The sequence below is a fragment of the Suncus etruscus genome, chromosome 14, assembly GCF_024139225.1.
Source record: "Suncus etruscus isolate mSunEtr1 chromosome 14, mSunEtr1.pri.cur, whole genome shotgun sequence".
Classification (NCBI taxonomy): Eukaryota; Metazoa; Chordata; class Mammalia; order Eulipotyphla; family Soricidae; genus Suncus; species Suncus etruscus.
Window position 1 is genome coordinate 50,612,927 of NC_064861.1, and position 14,134 is coordinate 50,627,060.

Consider the following 14,134-nt stretch of genomic DNA (forward strand, 5'->3'; position numbering starts at 1 on the left):
ATCCCCAGAACCTATATGGTTCCCTGAGCATCACCAGACATGATCCCTGAGCGCAGACAAAAGAACAAGTTCTGAGCACCACTAAGTGTAGCCCAAAACAAGCTCTGCTGCATATTGTCACCAATGCCCCTATTAGGCCACCAGGGAAGGTGTTAGGGCTTGCAGCTCCTGCTCTGCTACTAAAGTCAAAACTAGGTACTGATGAGGTGGAGAGGAAAACAGTGCCACACCCCAGACAGCCAAGAACACAAGAAAGACCAAGATCAAAGTATGAAACCAAAGTAGCAAGGGAAGAAAAACAGTGTGAAGATCAACTGAGGAAAAAAAAAAAAAAAACACATCAACAGAGAGGGAAGAAACAAACTGGCAGGAGGCATACCTTTGAAAAGCTGGGAAGAAAAGAAAAGGTTCTATAAAAGAAATTTCTCAGAAAAGTTGACCATCTTTATGTACTGTTTTATGAAATGTAACTTTGGAATAAAAAGGAGATTTGTAATAATAAATTCCTACGGGATGGGCAAACAAAAACAATAGCTTTTTTTTTTAAATCTACAGTGGCTCTTTCTCAAAGGTTTGTTACATATTTTTTAAAATATATGGCTATTATCTTATCATCTGCTAAATACACTTTATACATCATTTTAAAGTTTTTAACCTGCTATATCAAAAGCAAAAATAGGGCCGAAGAGATCATACAGAGAGGTTAAGGCTCTTGCCTTACACGCTTGGACCTGAGCACCCCAGGAGTGACCCCTGAGCACCGTCAGGGTCCAGCCCCCTCCCCCTGCAGATCTCCCCTGGTTGGATTTGACATTTATTGGAAAAAAATCAATTGAATCCAGCCCTGGGCACTGGGAATTCACATTTTCACTCCCCTCCACAGAATCCATCACCGGGACCAGCGTCGCGGTTTCCGCAAATCCCACTGCTTCCTGATGAAGCGCTGGGGGATTCATTAAAACGAATGAGTTGTGTATCATTCTATAAACTTGTAATGCTAATCTCCGTCATTTGCAGCCTCCTCACCGCCCGCAAATGGGAGCTTTTGGAGGAGGAGAAGGAGAGGAACCAGAAGCCCCAAGATGCCGAAGGGAAAAGTCGAAGGGGGAGATTAAGACTTAAACTTGTGGGGGGGGGGGGGGGGAGAAAAAGAAAAAGAAAAACATCGGACTTGAACTTGTGAAAAAAAAAAATAATCAGACTTGAACTTGTGTGGGGCAACTTTTCGGACGGGGCGAGCACCGGCCAGAGAAGTCCGAACTCTGGAACACGCCAGGCGGGCCTGAACTTATCTCACAAAAGACAGGAGCTCGTTGATTATCTCGGCAGACCAGCTGCGAACCCCGCGTTCACTTAGGGAGCTCTAAAACGGGGCGAAATCTGAGCTCGAGCCGCCTCCGGGATGTTTGGGGACAACTTCAGTCGCCCAAGGGCGCACGGTCTGCCCGGCAGCTGACAGGGCAGGCCGGAGGAACCTGAGGCGGGGAAAGGGGGACCCGCAGGTGCCACCCAGAGCGGCCGGCCACACTTTTTAAATCGGGGTCTCCAGAGTGGGCAGGGAGCGGTGTCCACTGTTCCCTCCAGACGCCCCCAGGGGGTCTCCTCATCTCCTCTTCTGGGCCGCCCACCAGCCGGGTCAGAAAACATTCTTTCAACTTCTGTTCCCAGACGCCTCTAATGCTTGCTGCTCTCTCAGGCCCCCTCCGGGTGGTCCCCCAATAAGTCTAGCGACGCTCTTCTTCTTCTTTTCTTCTTCTTCTTCTTCTTCTTCTTCTTCTTCTTCTTCTTCTTCTTCTTCTTCTTCTTCTTCTTCTTTTCTTCTTCCTTCTTTCTCTCTACTCTTCCTCTTTTCTTCTTTCTCTCCTCTTCTTCCTCTTTTCTTCTTCCTTCTTTCTCTCCACTCTTCCTCTTTTCTTCTTTCTCTCCTCTCTTCTTCTTCTTCTTCTTCTTCTTCTTCTTCTTCTTCTTCTTCTTCTTCTTCTTCTTCTCTATCTTCCTTCCTTCCTTCCTTCCTTCCTTCCTTCCTTCCTTCCTTCCTTCCTTCCTTCCTTCCTTCCTCCCTCCCTCCTCCCTTGCTTCCTTCCTTTCCTTCCTTCCTTCCTTCCTACCCACCACCCGGCTCCCTCCATTCCCGGCCCGCGTCGCCCCGCACACCCCAACCCACCCTGGTCCCGGCCACTCGGGCCGGCCGGCCTTCCTGTCGCTGTCACTGTCGCTCGCGGCCCCCACACACCAGAGCCCCGTCTTCGCCCACTTGGGGAGGGGGGTCCCAGCCTCCCGCCCGGGTCCGGCCACGCCCCCCGAGACGCGGCCGATCGCGGACGAGCACCCCCCCACACACCCCAACCCGGCCGCCCGGCCTGGCCCGGCTCACCCAGACGAACAGGCTGTCGGACAGCAGGTAGTGGGCCACGTCGCGGGCCCGGGGCGCCCCGGACGGCCGCGCAGCCTCGCCGGGCTCCGGGTCGTCGGCGAGCGGCTGCAGCAGGTCCGGCGGCGACGCGGGCCCGGCCTCGGGCTGGCTGAGGGCGCGGTAGGCGCTGACGATGGTGGCGAGCAGCGCCAGGCCGCTGAGGCCCGCGTAGGTGCGCAGGCTGGGCCAGGGGAAGCGCTCGAGGAAGAGCAGCGGCATGGCGGCCGAGGCGGCCTCGTCGCGCGGCGGCCCGGCCCCCGCGACCACCTCGAGAACCACGTCCACCGCGGGCTCCGGCGTCGCTGCCTCTGCCTCTGCCTCTGCCTCTGCCTCTGCCGCTGCCGCCGCCGCGCCGGGCCCAGCCGGGCCGCTCCAGGCCGCTCGCGCCGCTCCGCCCCGCACCGCTCCCGCTGCTGCCCCTGCCGGCGCGGAAGAGCCTCGGCCGGCTCGGGGCGGGTCGCCGCCGCCCTCTGCGGGGTGCGGGCGGGACGGGCGCGGGGGCGCCGCCTCTGCCCTCCGCCCCCAGCCGGCGCTCCAGGGCCTGGCGGGCCCAGGCCCTGGGTGGAGGCCCCGAGGCTCTGCACCCTGCATTCTCCCGCCGACGCCCAGGCTCGCTTGGGGCCCGTAGACGCTCTGGACCCCCCGCCTAGGCCCCAACCCGACGTCACTGAGCCCGTCGGCGCTGACGGGTTAGTTAGAGGCCCCAGGACAGTCAGCTTGCAGGTGGGCCCCGGGGGGGGGGGGGGCATTGTCCCTTTGTTCGGTTTGGGTTTGGGGACCACACCCTGCAGTGCTCTGGGCTTATTACGCCTGGTTTTGTGCTCAGGGATCATTCCTGGTGGGGGTCTCTCGGGGAGTCATTCCCTATGTGTTAGGATGGAACCTGTGTCTGCCCCATTGTTGTTTTATCGCTCCAGCTCTCATTCTTTAATATATATATGTATGTATATATATATGTATATATATACACACACATATATGTATATATATGTATGTATGTATACATTCTTTAATATATATGTATGTATATGTATATATGTATGTATATATATATATATATATATATATATATATATATATGTTGTTTGTTTGGGGACTGCATCGGGCAGTGCCCAGGACTCTGCCTAATTGTTGAATTAATTAATTAACGATGGGGCTGGATGGCGGTGGATGGAGGCCTTTGTGCTTAGGCCCCAGCCACGTGGCTTCATCCCCCATCCAGCTGGCAAGTTCCAGGCCCAGGTAATCCGCGTAATCAAGACTCACTCACACGCAGGCTTCAGGAAGAATCATCTTTATTTATGCCCTAGCCACCACAGGTGTGTGGCCTATGTCAACCTTTTAAGCATTCAGCTATATTTTGCTAGCCCTGCATCTTATCTCCTGTTAGCCATCTTCCCTTTGGGCTCCATGCGGCCCAAAGATCCAAAAGCCAGGAAGCCAAGCCGGGCCAAGAGAGAAACGGCAAAAAAGGGCCAAAAGGGGCGAATCCCTTTCGTCCCAGGCTTATCTAACTTTTTCCCGACCCCTCCCAGGAATGGGAGGTCTTGCAGGTAGGGTCACACCTATTATCCGGTTAAGACCCCTCCCAGAAATGGGTGGGCCTTAGGGTACACCACATTTCCCCCTTTTTTAAATATTTTCATGCGCCAACGTAATAAAGTGAAAATTAATATACCAGCCCTTTTCAAAAACATATCATTTGCAAAATATACTTTACACCTGTAACCTAAAATTCTATTAATGCTTTTTTACCAAGCACTATTTTGGAACTTTCATGTTTCTATATTTTTAAACTATATTGGGGGAACTTCACTGTTCCTATATTTTTCCTATACACAAGTACTTCAGCATACATGCATAACATACATTTTAAAAACAGGCTAAGTACATTAAAATACACAGTAAAACATTTTGCAATTGAAAATATTAACTCTGAAAGACAACAAAACACATTTAAATTATAAAGAAAATGACTTAAGACAAAGATGCAGGTGGTTAGAAATTAGATGTTTAAATGAGCTAAACTGAATGACTTCCCTTTTATTTTTATTTTTTAACTACTAAGTAAAACTTATCCCATTACCAACTATGAGTAAAATATTACTACCCACTAATTTTTTACACCTAAAACCATAGTTCAGATGATTAATTTGTTCCACGTTGATCTCACCACGTGGCTTCTTTAAACTTTTAAAGTTCAGATGTTTTGTCCCACGCTGATCTTACCACGTAGTTCCAGGCTCCGCTGCCGGTTTGTGATCTGGAGCGAGGATTTCAGGTTTTTCGCTTTTCCGGGCAAAGCTGAGCCCAGCCAAGCCGATTCCAGCCGAGCCGAGCTGCTTGGAGCTTGCCGCTTGGAGCTTTTTGCCGCAGGGGCTTCACCGCTGCCTTTTTTCCCCTCTGGGAGCACTTTGGATGTTCAGAGTTCCAAGTGATTTAAACTAAAAGTTCAGTTCGAAATTTCCAAAGTCGAAATCCAAATTCAAGCCAAAGGTCATTTTCAGAAAATCAGTCCACTTTAAATACAGTCTTTTTTCTCCTACGTTTCCAATTTAGACTTTTAATAAGTCTTTGAAGAGGCCCAGGTTTTTGTTTCTTGTAACAAAGTTTTAGTTTTGGGCCTGGGCCTGGGCTGGAGGTGATGCAAGCTTCCACCTCTTTTGTTTTAATTGCCCTTGTTTCCCTAGAAGGGGTCACGGCCATGTTTGAACATGGCTGCACGTGGCCCAGTGTTTTGGGCTCAGTGCACCCGAAAAGAGCCAAAATGAAACAGAAGAGCAGAAATATCACCATTTTTGCTGTTTTGTTGGGTCCAGGATTCAGGTCAAAGTTCGGAGCGCCATTTGTTGAATTAATTAATTAACGATGGGGCTGGATGGCGATGGATGGAGGCCTTTGTGCTTAGGCCCCAGCCACGTGGCTTCATCCCCATCCAGCTGGCGAATTCCAAGCCCAGGTAATCCGCGTAATCAAGACTCACTCACACGCAGGCTTCAGGAAGAATCATCTTTATTTATGCCCTAGCCACCACAGGTGTGTGGCCTATGTCAACCTTTTAAGCATTCAGCTATATTTTGCTAGCCCTGCATCTTATCTCCTGTTAGCCATCTTCCCTTTGGGCTCCATGCGGCCCAAAGATCCAAAAGCCAGGAAGCCAAGCCGGGCCAAGAGAGAAACGGCAAAAAAGGGCCAAAAGGGGCGAATCCCTTTCGTCCCAGGCTTATCTAACTTTTTCCCGACCCCTCCCAGGAATGGGAGGTCTTGCAGGTAGGGTCACACCTATTATCCGGTTAAGACCCCTCCCAGAAATGGGTGGGCCTTAGGGTACACCACACCTAATAATATTCTTCTTGGCTCTGCGTTTCAGGGTTCACGCCTGGCAGTGCTGGGGAACATGTCTAACCCACGGACATGTCAAGGCAAGTGAAATAAGGCAAGTGTTATAACTGGCTGTTATAACTTCAGCTGTGTCTTGGTTTTCTTTCATCTGCCTTAAGCGGTGAGCACTACATCTCCTGGGAACAGTCAAGGCCCTGACTGCTCAAGAAAGTGACTTCCCCTTCACTGTCTCATAAATAACATTGTCTTCGATTTCTGTTCATTAGGATCCTCCAGTAGAATCTAAAACAACCCTGATTTAACCAGAAGTTTACTGTGTTCCCTAAGTTGCCAGGAGTCAGGTTAAACCATGCAGGGACTTTGGAAAATCGTGTTCTGCATAATGTTAAACAATAAGAGGGACCATTAACCTAACACTTCTATTCACAGATCCCTCCCATAGGAGAGGAGGACCAACCTTATTGTCTGGTCAGGGAGTAAAAGGATAGACTATTCCTACAAAGGAATATTATTCAGCCATAAAGATAGTCTTGACATACCTACTCAACATAAACATTGAAAGCATGCCAGGCAAAAAATGTGCAGGCTGATTCCATTGTATGAATAGACCACAGTTTCAGGATTTCTTTTGGTTTATTCTTGGCTCACACCCTTTGGTACTCAGGGCTTACTCCCGGCTCTTCGCTCAGGAATCATTCCTGGTGGGCTCACACACCTTATGGAGTGCCAGGGAATGAGCGTGGGTCAGCTTCATACTCAGTGTACTATCACTCTAGCCTTCATGATTTCTTGAAGTGAGAAAAGTAGTGGGGGGGGGGTGGGGAGTGTGTCAAGCTAGAGATTTTTGTTTTTGGAGGCCACACCTGGCAATGTTCAGGGATTGTTCCTAACTATGTACACAGGAATTATGCCTGACAGTGCTCAGGGACCATATGGGATGAAGGGATAAATCCCAGGTCATTTGCAACCAAGGCAAATGCCCTCTGCCCTTTTTTTAAAGTGATGAAAGTATTCTAAAGTTCTGAAGGCTACACAACTGAATATATAAAAAATACTTTGTGCACTTGAAATAGTTGTATCTCAATGAAACTTATAATTTCCCCAAATGAAAATGCTACATGGTGGGGGAGGTAAAGTCATAAGACTTAGTTATTTAGTGTCTCCTCAAGGCCAGTAATAGTAAGTAGTACAGTTATGTGTTAAATCTTAAAGGAGTAGATTAGGGGCCGGAGAGATAGCATAGATGTAAGGCATTTGCCTTTCATGCAGGAGGTCATCAGTTCGAATCCCGGTGTCCTAATCCCGGTGTCCTATATGGTCCCCCGGTCCCCCGTGCCTGCCAGGAGCAATTTCTGAGCCTGGAGCCAGGAATAACCCCTGAGCACTGCCGGGTGTGACCCAAAAACCACACACACACACACACACACACACACACACACACACACACACACACACACACACACAAAAGGAGATTAGCTTCATGGTTAATTTCATGTCTTTCATGCTTGTTTGAGGGCACTTGTCCTTGCTCTTGTTCCCCCTTTGAGGCTTAAAGAATCCCACAGGGCCAGGTTCCTTGAATCTCAAACTATGACTCCCTCAAGCAATACACACTGAGCCTGTGGAGTCTGTTGAGTGCTTTTCTGTGGCAAAGTTGTCATTTACTTAGCAACCTTTAGAAACACTAATTTTATTAAAGAGCCTGTGATGAGACAAGGCAGTGGGTAAGGTTGTAAATGGAACTTTATTTTGTTGTTGTTGCTATTCAAGTTGTTGCCTTACACATGCACATGGCTATATCTTCAGTCCTAGTGAGGATGTGGTTACCTCACTTTGAGCCATCCATTAACCACTAAGCCAATCCACAGGTGTTAAGTATATAGACAGAAGGTCCCTTTGGTTCTTTACCCACAGCCAGTGATTAAAATACTAAAATTTTTGTAGTAGAGTACTTGCTTTGTATGTGTTGAGGCCTTGGTTTGATTTTTGCACTGCATGGACCACTGAGCACTATTTGGAGTAGGCCCAAACAAAAAATTTTTAGTGAACTTCCAAATTTTTTGTTTGTTTTTTTGGGCTATACCTAGCATTGCTCAGGACTTATTCCTGGCTCTGTACTCACTTCTGAATCACTCCTAGAGGGGATTGAACCTGGGTTGGCTGTGTGCAAGGCAAGTACCCCACTCACTGTACTATTGCTCCAGTTCCTAAACTTTCAACTTCTTTGGTAAAATTTTCGTCTTTATTTGCAAAAAGTGTCGTTTCCCAACTAAGTTTCTATTTAATGTGTCCCTGTAATTGTGAAACCACAGTAAATGATCCATATTCAATCCAAGTTAGTCATTACAAAATATACTAAATACATCTTGTTCCCATAAAGACTGATATAAATAGATCTATCTTTATTACAGATAACATAACTTTCGATTTCAAATTCCAATGGTATTATTTTGGAATTTTACTTATTCTGGCCTCACCTGGTGATGCTCCCCACTTGGTTTTAGAGAAATGCTTCCTGGTGTACTTAGGGGAACACATAGTAGGAATCAATTCTGGTTTGAACGATTTCACAAGCCCATTTTACCCTTCTTTGAATTTTACCATGAAATAACCACTAAATCTTTTCACAAAAATAAAGTTAGACATTCTATGTAATGGCAACTTTTTATTTTTTGGTTTTGACTACAGAAAGATGACAGAAAGACTGAAGCAGAAACTTGCAGTAGTTTGAACTTTCTGAAGAGTTAATATGAGAACTGATGAAATGAACTTAACTCTGTAAGGTCACCTTTTATAATCTTTTGCTTTAGGGCCACATGCAGTGTTTAGGACTTGTTCCATCACTCCTGGGTGGACTCAACGGACCATCATATGGGGTGCTGAGGATCGAACCTGGTTCATGTGTGCACAATGCATCTTAACTGCTACACTTCAGCCCTTTAATATCACATTTTGTTTTCAAAAACTTTATAAAGATTTATATTCAGATTATGTTTCACCGACATTTCTTCATCTCAGTGCAAGAAGGTAAATCAGTTTTTTCTGTTTTGTATTTTGGGTCACACCCGGCAGTACTCAGGGGTTACTTCTGGCTCTAGGCTCAGAAATTGCCCCTGGCAGGCACAGGGGACCATGTGGGATGTCTCAAACCACCATCCTTCTGCATGAAAGGCAAACACCTTACCTCCATGCTATCTCTCCGGCCCCAATCTGACTTTTCTATACATATTTTTCTCAAGGAATTTTCTTTTGCCAGAGGGAACCTATGTATTCATGTCATCCTTAAATGGTAAAGTAAGACAAAGCAAGCTCAGGGTTCAATTTCTGGCACTACAAAAATTAATCATTTATAAAATAAATCAGTTTCTGGTTCTTTATACTTCATTCAACCCGATGAGAGGACCAGGAGGCAAAAGAGAGGTATGTACACTTAAATGTACCCAAAAAGACTGGATCATAAGCATCGGGTTTCCTGGCCATCCAAAGTCCTAGGTAAGGCAACAAGACAGGGACCCAAGACTTAAAAGAGCTGGTTGGCTTACACCAAGGAAGTATCTCTGGTGTCCGTGACAGAAGCTGTAACTCTCTCCATCCCCACTACCTTTATCTTCAAAGTGCCACTGATGCTCTCTGAATTTTTGTGAGACTTTGGATAGCCTAACCCTATCCCTAATAACTGAGACTGAATTTCCTCTTATCTTTGTGGGATGGTGGCTGGGATTTCATTTAAAGAAAATATATTCATGTCAACCAGTTTGGGTGGAGTTAAGACTCACATGATGATACACTTGCTATTTCTTTGTTTTGAGGCTATACCCAGTTATGCTCAGGGCTTACTCTATGCCAAGAGATTACTCCTGGCAGTGCTTGGGAACAGGGTTTGATTCTCTAGCTTCGATATACTATCTCCACCCCCATTTTTGCTATTAAAATAAATGAAATTCTTCTATACTCATGTCCTCACTGTGTGGGATGTGTGTGTGTACATGTGTGTGAGAGAGAAGCAAAGTGGTTTTTAAGCTTTCAGAAAAATTATAATAGCTTTATCTTGTTTTTACTTTTTGCTCAGAAACAAAACCTCAAATCTGTGGTTTTACTACATATAAATAATCCCATATTTTGGATTGACTTCCATCAAAGTTAATGAAATGTTACAGCACATATAGACTACAAGCATGAAGCCAGGACTGAGGTAAATCTAAGAAAAAAGTGAAAAGAGACTTTATAAGCGAGGGTGTTAGATAGAACCACACACAACAGCACACTGTGTGACAACTTAAGTCTTCAGGTTCTAAACCCAGAGAAACACTTAACTCCCAATCCTCACAATTAGGAACTTAAATCGGCCTAAGTACAATGGAATGTGAGAGAAGGCTATTCAGAGGACTCAGGTCTTCAAAGCCCTTGCCAGACTGTCTCTCACCTAATGACCCCTTGCACTGACAAACAGCCTGCAGGATTTCAAATTAGGCATGCTAAGCATAGCAGCCACAACAGTCATTTTCAGTTTTTTTTTTTTTATTGAAATGACAATTAAAAAACAAAACAGTGACCATCTTAAACATTTACAAATATAAAAATATAACCAAAACTTCAAACAGCTATCTTTTATTATACATTTTCTATAAATGTAATGCCAGGGAAATTCTCAAAGCCAAACTATAAATGATCACACTCTATGAATGCATTAACCAAAATGACCTTAAATGCACTCATCTTTCCTCAAACAGAATACTCAATATATTTTTATACAACCCCACCACTAATATACAACTAAACTGGCTTAATCTAGATTCAGTTTTTCAGTTTCACTAACACAAATTTGATCAATATAATTTGAGTTAATATGAAAGTTTTATGACTTAAGTCAAATCACAGTATTGTTTTTCTCATATACTTGAATAAAGGTATACTGCTTGAAATGCAATCAGTTGAATCCAAATAATGATGTAAGACAAGCAGAATAATTATGAGATGTCAGATCTTATACTACAGAAGCTGACTTGTCTGACAGCCAAAATTCTCTGGAAATACTCCATATAAAACTGCATACTCTCATACGTAGTATTAATGATGGTGGCCAGGGTAAGGTGTTCCAAATATTATAAACTGCTAATTTGATAAATACTATGTTTGAGGACCTCTCTGTGGATAATCAATCCCAAGCATTTTATCTCAACTAAGTGAGTAGATACTTTAATAGCCACTATGTACTTGGGAGATAAAATATTAAAAATGACTGTTTTATAAGCCAGCTGAATTTGGATGACCTCTATGTATTTATTCTAATTAAATTACTTCTAATTAAACATACAGGAAAGCAGACTGATTGTTATTAAATACTAACTCAATGGAACCCCTAACTCTCCAACTTTGTAACAAATGCTAGTTATAAGATAGGTGATAAAAATACAAATTTGCATACAGAATTACATTTTTAAAATGCTAAAAGACATGTTTTCATCACTTAAGTAATTTTTCCCACATTATTTTAACAAGATTGTCAATCATAAATGCAGTATCAACATTTGATGAGGTTCAGAAATACAAAAATCATTTCAGTAAAACCTTCCCCTGCTAATTTATTAAATATTTCTCTGCCACATTTTGTAGCTTAGATAATATGTACTGCTTAAGTCATTCAGGGAAAATAACCTGACATATTTTGAAGCAAAATGAGGATTTAGCACTTATAACCAAACTGGGAACTTATATATCACTTATAACCAAACTGTTAATTAGAGACATTAACAAATGTCTTCTTGGGGCCGACAAGGTGGCGCTAGAGGTAAGGTGTCTGCCTTGCAAGCCCTAGCCAAGGAAGGACCGAGGTTCGATCCCCGGGCGTCCCATATGGTCCCCCCAAGCCAGGGGCAATTTCTGACCTCTTAGCCAGCAGTAACCCCTGAGTATCAAACGAGTGTGGCCCCCTAAAAAACAAAACAAATAAACAAACAAAACAAACAAATGTCTAACTAAGATTATCTGAAAAAACCACTCAGTTTCGATATATAAAGGATTAGAGCACAGTTTGACTGTTAACTCTTGAAGTGTGACCTTTCATAGCAAATGATCTTACCCATTATATCCATTTCTAATGCTGTAGCATATCAAATCTGAATTTCCCTAGTTCTTTTATTTAGATCAGGAAACCTGAAACAATAATTCAGATACAACTACAACTAATTCAAAAGCAGTTTTAAAGATTTATGTTATGAATTAACATGCAAAACTGATCTCTTACATTTCAAGTTAGTAACCTAGTCAAGTTGTATCAAAGGTATTCCTCACCTACATCTTAGCATACTAGAGATCATGAAAGCATTTCACTAGCGGCATCTTTAAGTATTAAATACCATTGGCCAACCAAATGGAAATAAAGATAAACAAACTGAACTAAGTAGGTTTAAGTAAACCAAGAAGCTTCTGCATCTCAAATAAAACAAAGACCAAAATACAAACTGGGAGAAATTATTTGTCCACCATTCATCTCATAGTTAATATAAAGCACTAGAAGAATTTTCCTTGAAAAAAGAATTCAGCCCCATAAAAAAAAGAAGAAATGAACAGAAACTTCCTCAAAGAAGAAATACAATTGGCCAAAAGGCACATTAAAAATACTTCAGTTGGAGCCGGAGAGATAGCATGGAGGTAAGGCGTTTGCCTTGCATGCAGAAGGGCGGTGGTTCGAATCCCGGCATCCCATATGGTCCCCCAAGCCTGCCAGGAGTGATTTCTGCGTGTAGAGCCAGGAGTGACTCCTGAGCACTGCCGGGTGTGACCCAAAAACCAAAAACAAAGAAAAAAAAACCCTCCAGTGAGGAAATGCAAATAAAATTAATATCTCCTCATACCAAAGAGACTGACACTCATCACAAAGAAAACAATAGCCAGTGTTGGCATGGATGTGGGGGAAAAGGGACCCTTATTGCTGGTCAGAATGGGAAAATATAGACATCCCTTAGAATAAGAATTGAGAGGGGCCAGAACAGTGGCGAAAACGGTAAGGCAGTGTGCCTTGACTGTGCTAGTCTAGGACAGACCCCAGTGTCCCATATGGTCCCCCAAGCCAGGAGTGATTTCTGAGTGCATAGCCCAGGAGTAACCCATAAGACCCAGCAATTCCACACCTGGAAATGTACCTGAAGGGCCCAAAAACACAATGCAGAAAAGACATGCACTCCTATGTTTCTTGCAGCACTATTAATAATAGCCAAAACCTGGCAAATGTTCAAGAACAGATGACTAGAGCTATGGTACAGTGAAAGCTGCTGATAAGTGGACGGATCTGGAGAATATGTTGAGTGAAATGAGGGAGAGAAAGAGGGAAAGACAAGATAAACTAAAATATAGTGGGTAGGCTGAGTGATAGCACAGCGGTAGGGTGTTTGCCTTGCACGCAGCTGACCATGGATGGATCCGAGTTTGATTTCCAGCATCCCCTGTGATTCCCCAGCCTACCAGGAGCAGCTTCTGAGTGCAGAGCCAGGAGTAACCCCTGAGCACCACCAAGTGTGGCCTAAAAATCCAAAAATTCAAAAAAAAAAAAAAAAAAAAAGGAAAGAAAGAAACATAGTAGGGGAATAACTGATGCCCAAAGATAATAAAAAGGAGGGGCAGGAGAATTGGTCCTTAATAGGAAGCTTCCCACGGTGGGGAGAGGAGGGATAGATCAGGAAAGGGACCACTGTGACAATGACAGAGGCCAGTGATCACTTTGGTAACAACTCTAAGTCACAATGCCTAAAAGGAAAAGAAATAAATGCCCCTGCCACACAGGCAGGCAGGGGGGCAGGAGGGAAACTTGGGGACAATGGTGAGAGGAAGTGGACATTAATGAAGGGAATGTTCTAACATTGTAACCCTGAAATTTAAATCATGAATAACTTTGTAATTTGTAATTCATGGCGATTCTGTAGATTTTTTTTTAAAAAGAAAGCATTTGGGGACTGGAGTAATAGCACAGCAGTAGAGTGTTTCGTATGGCAAGCGGTGGACGTGAGTTGGACCCAGGTTTGATTCCTAGCATCTCATATGGTCCCCCAAGCCTTTCAGGAGCAACTTCTGAGCACAGAGCTAGTAGTAACCCCTAAGCACTATCAGGTGTGGCCCCAAAACCAAAAACCATAAAAAAATAAAAAGAGCATTTCTCTATGAAACATTGTTTTTAAATACTAAAAGACATGACTTGCACTAAGATGCCAATTCAAATACTCCTAATGGAACACACTTTGTACATCCGAAAAGAAAGTCTATCCTTTCTCAACTCTTCCCACATAGTAAAGCTGTAACATCTGCAGTGTGGTTCATGTGGTGCTTTTACTGGGATATCAGAAGCAATCAGGGAAAGTGAGCTGAATCAAGCTATCTCCATCTCTA

The 14,134-nt window shown here is 44.2% G+C and overlaps 1 protein-coding gene across 1 annotated transcript in view; it reads right to left on the reverse strand.

The window, feature by feature from the left end:
* The window catches only part of AMFR (autocrine motility factor receptor), a 43,775-nt gene extending 41,050 nt beyond the window's left edge, over positions 1-2,725 (reverse strand). The window contains exon 1 of the mRNA XM_049786070.1: positions 2,375-2,725. Within this exon, the coding sequence (XP_049642027.1) occupies positions 2,375-2,632 (258 nt within the window). The 5' untranslated portion in view covers positions 2,633-2,725. The remainder of the gene's footprint in view (positions 1-2,374) is intronic.
* Between the last annotated feature and the right edge of the window lie 11,409 nt (positions 2,726-14,134).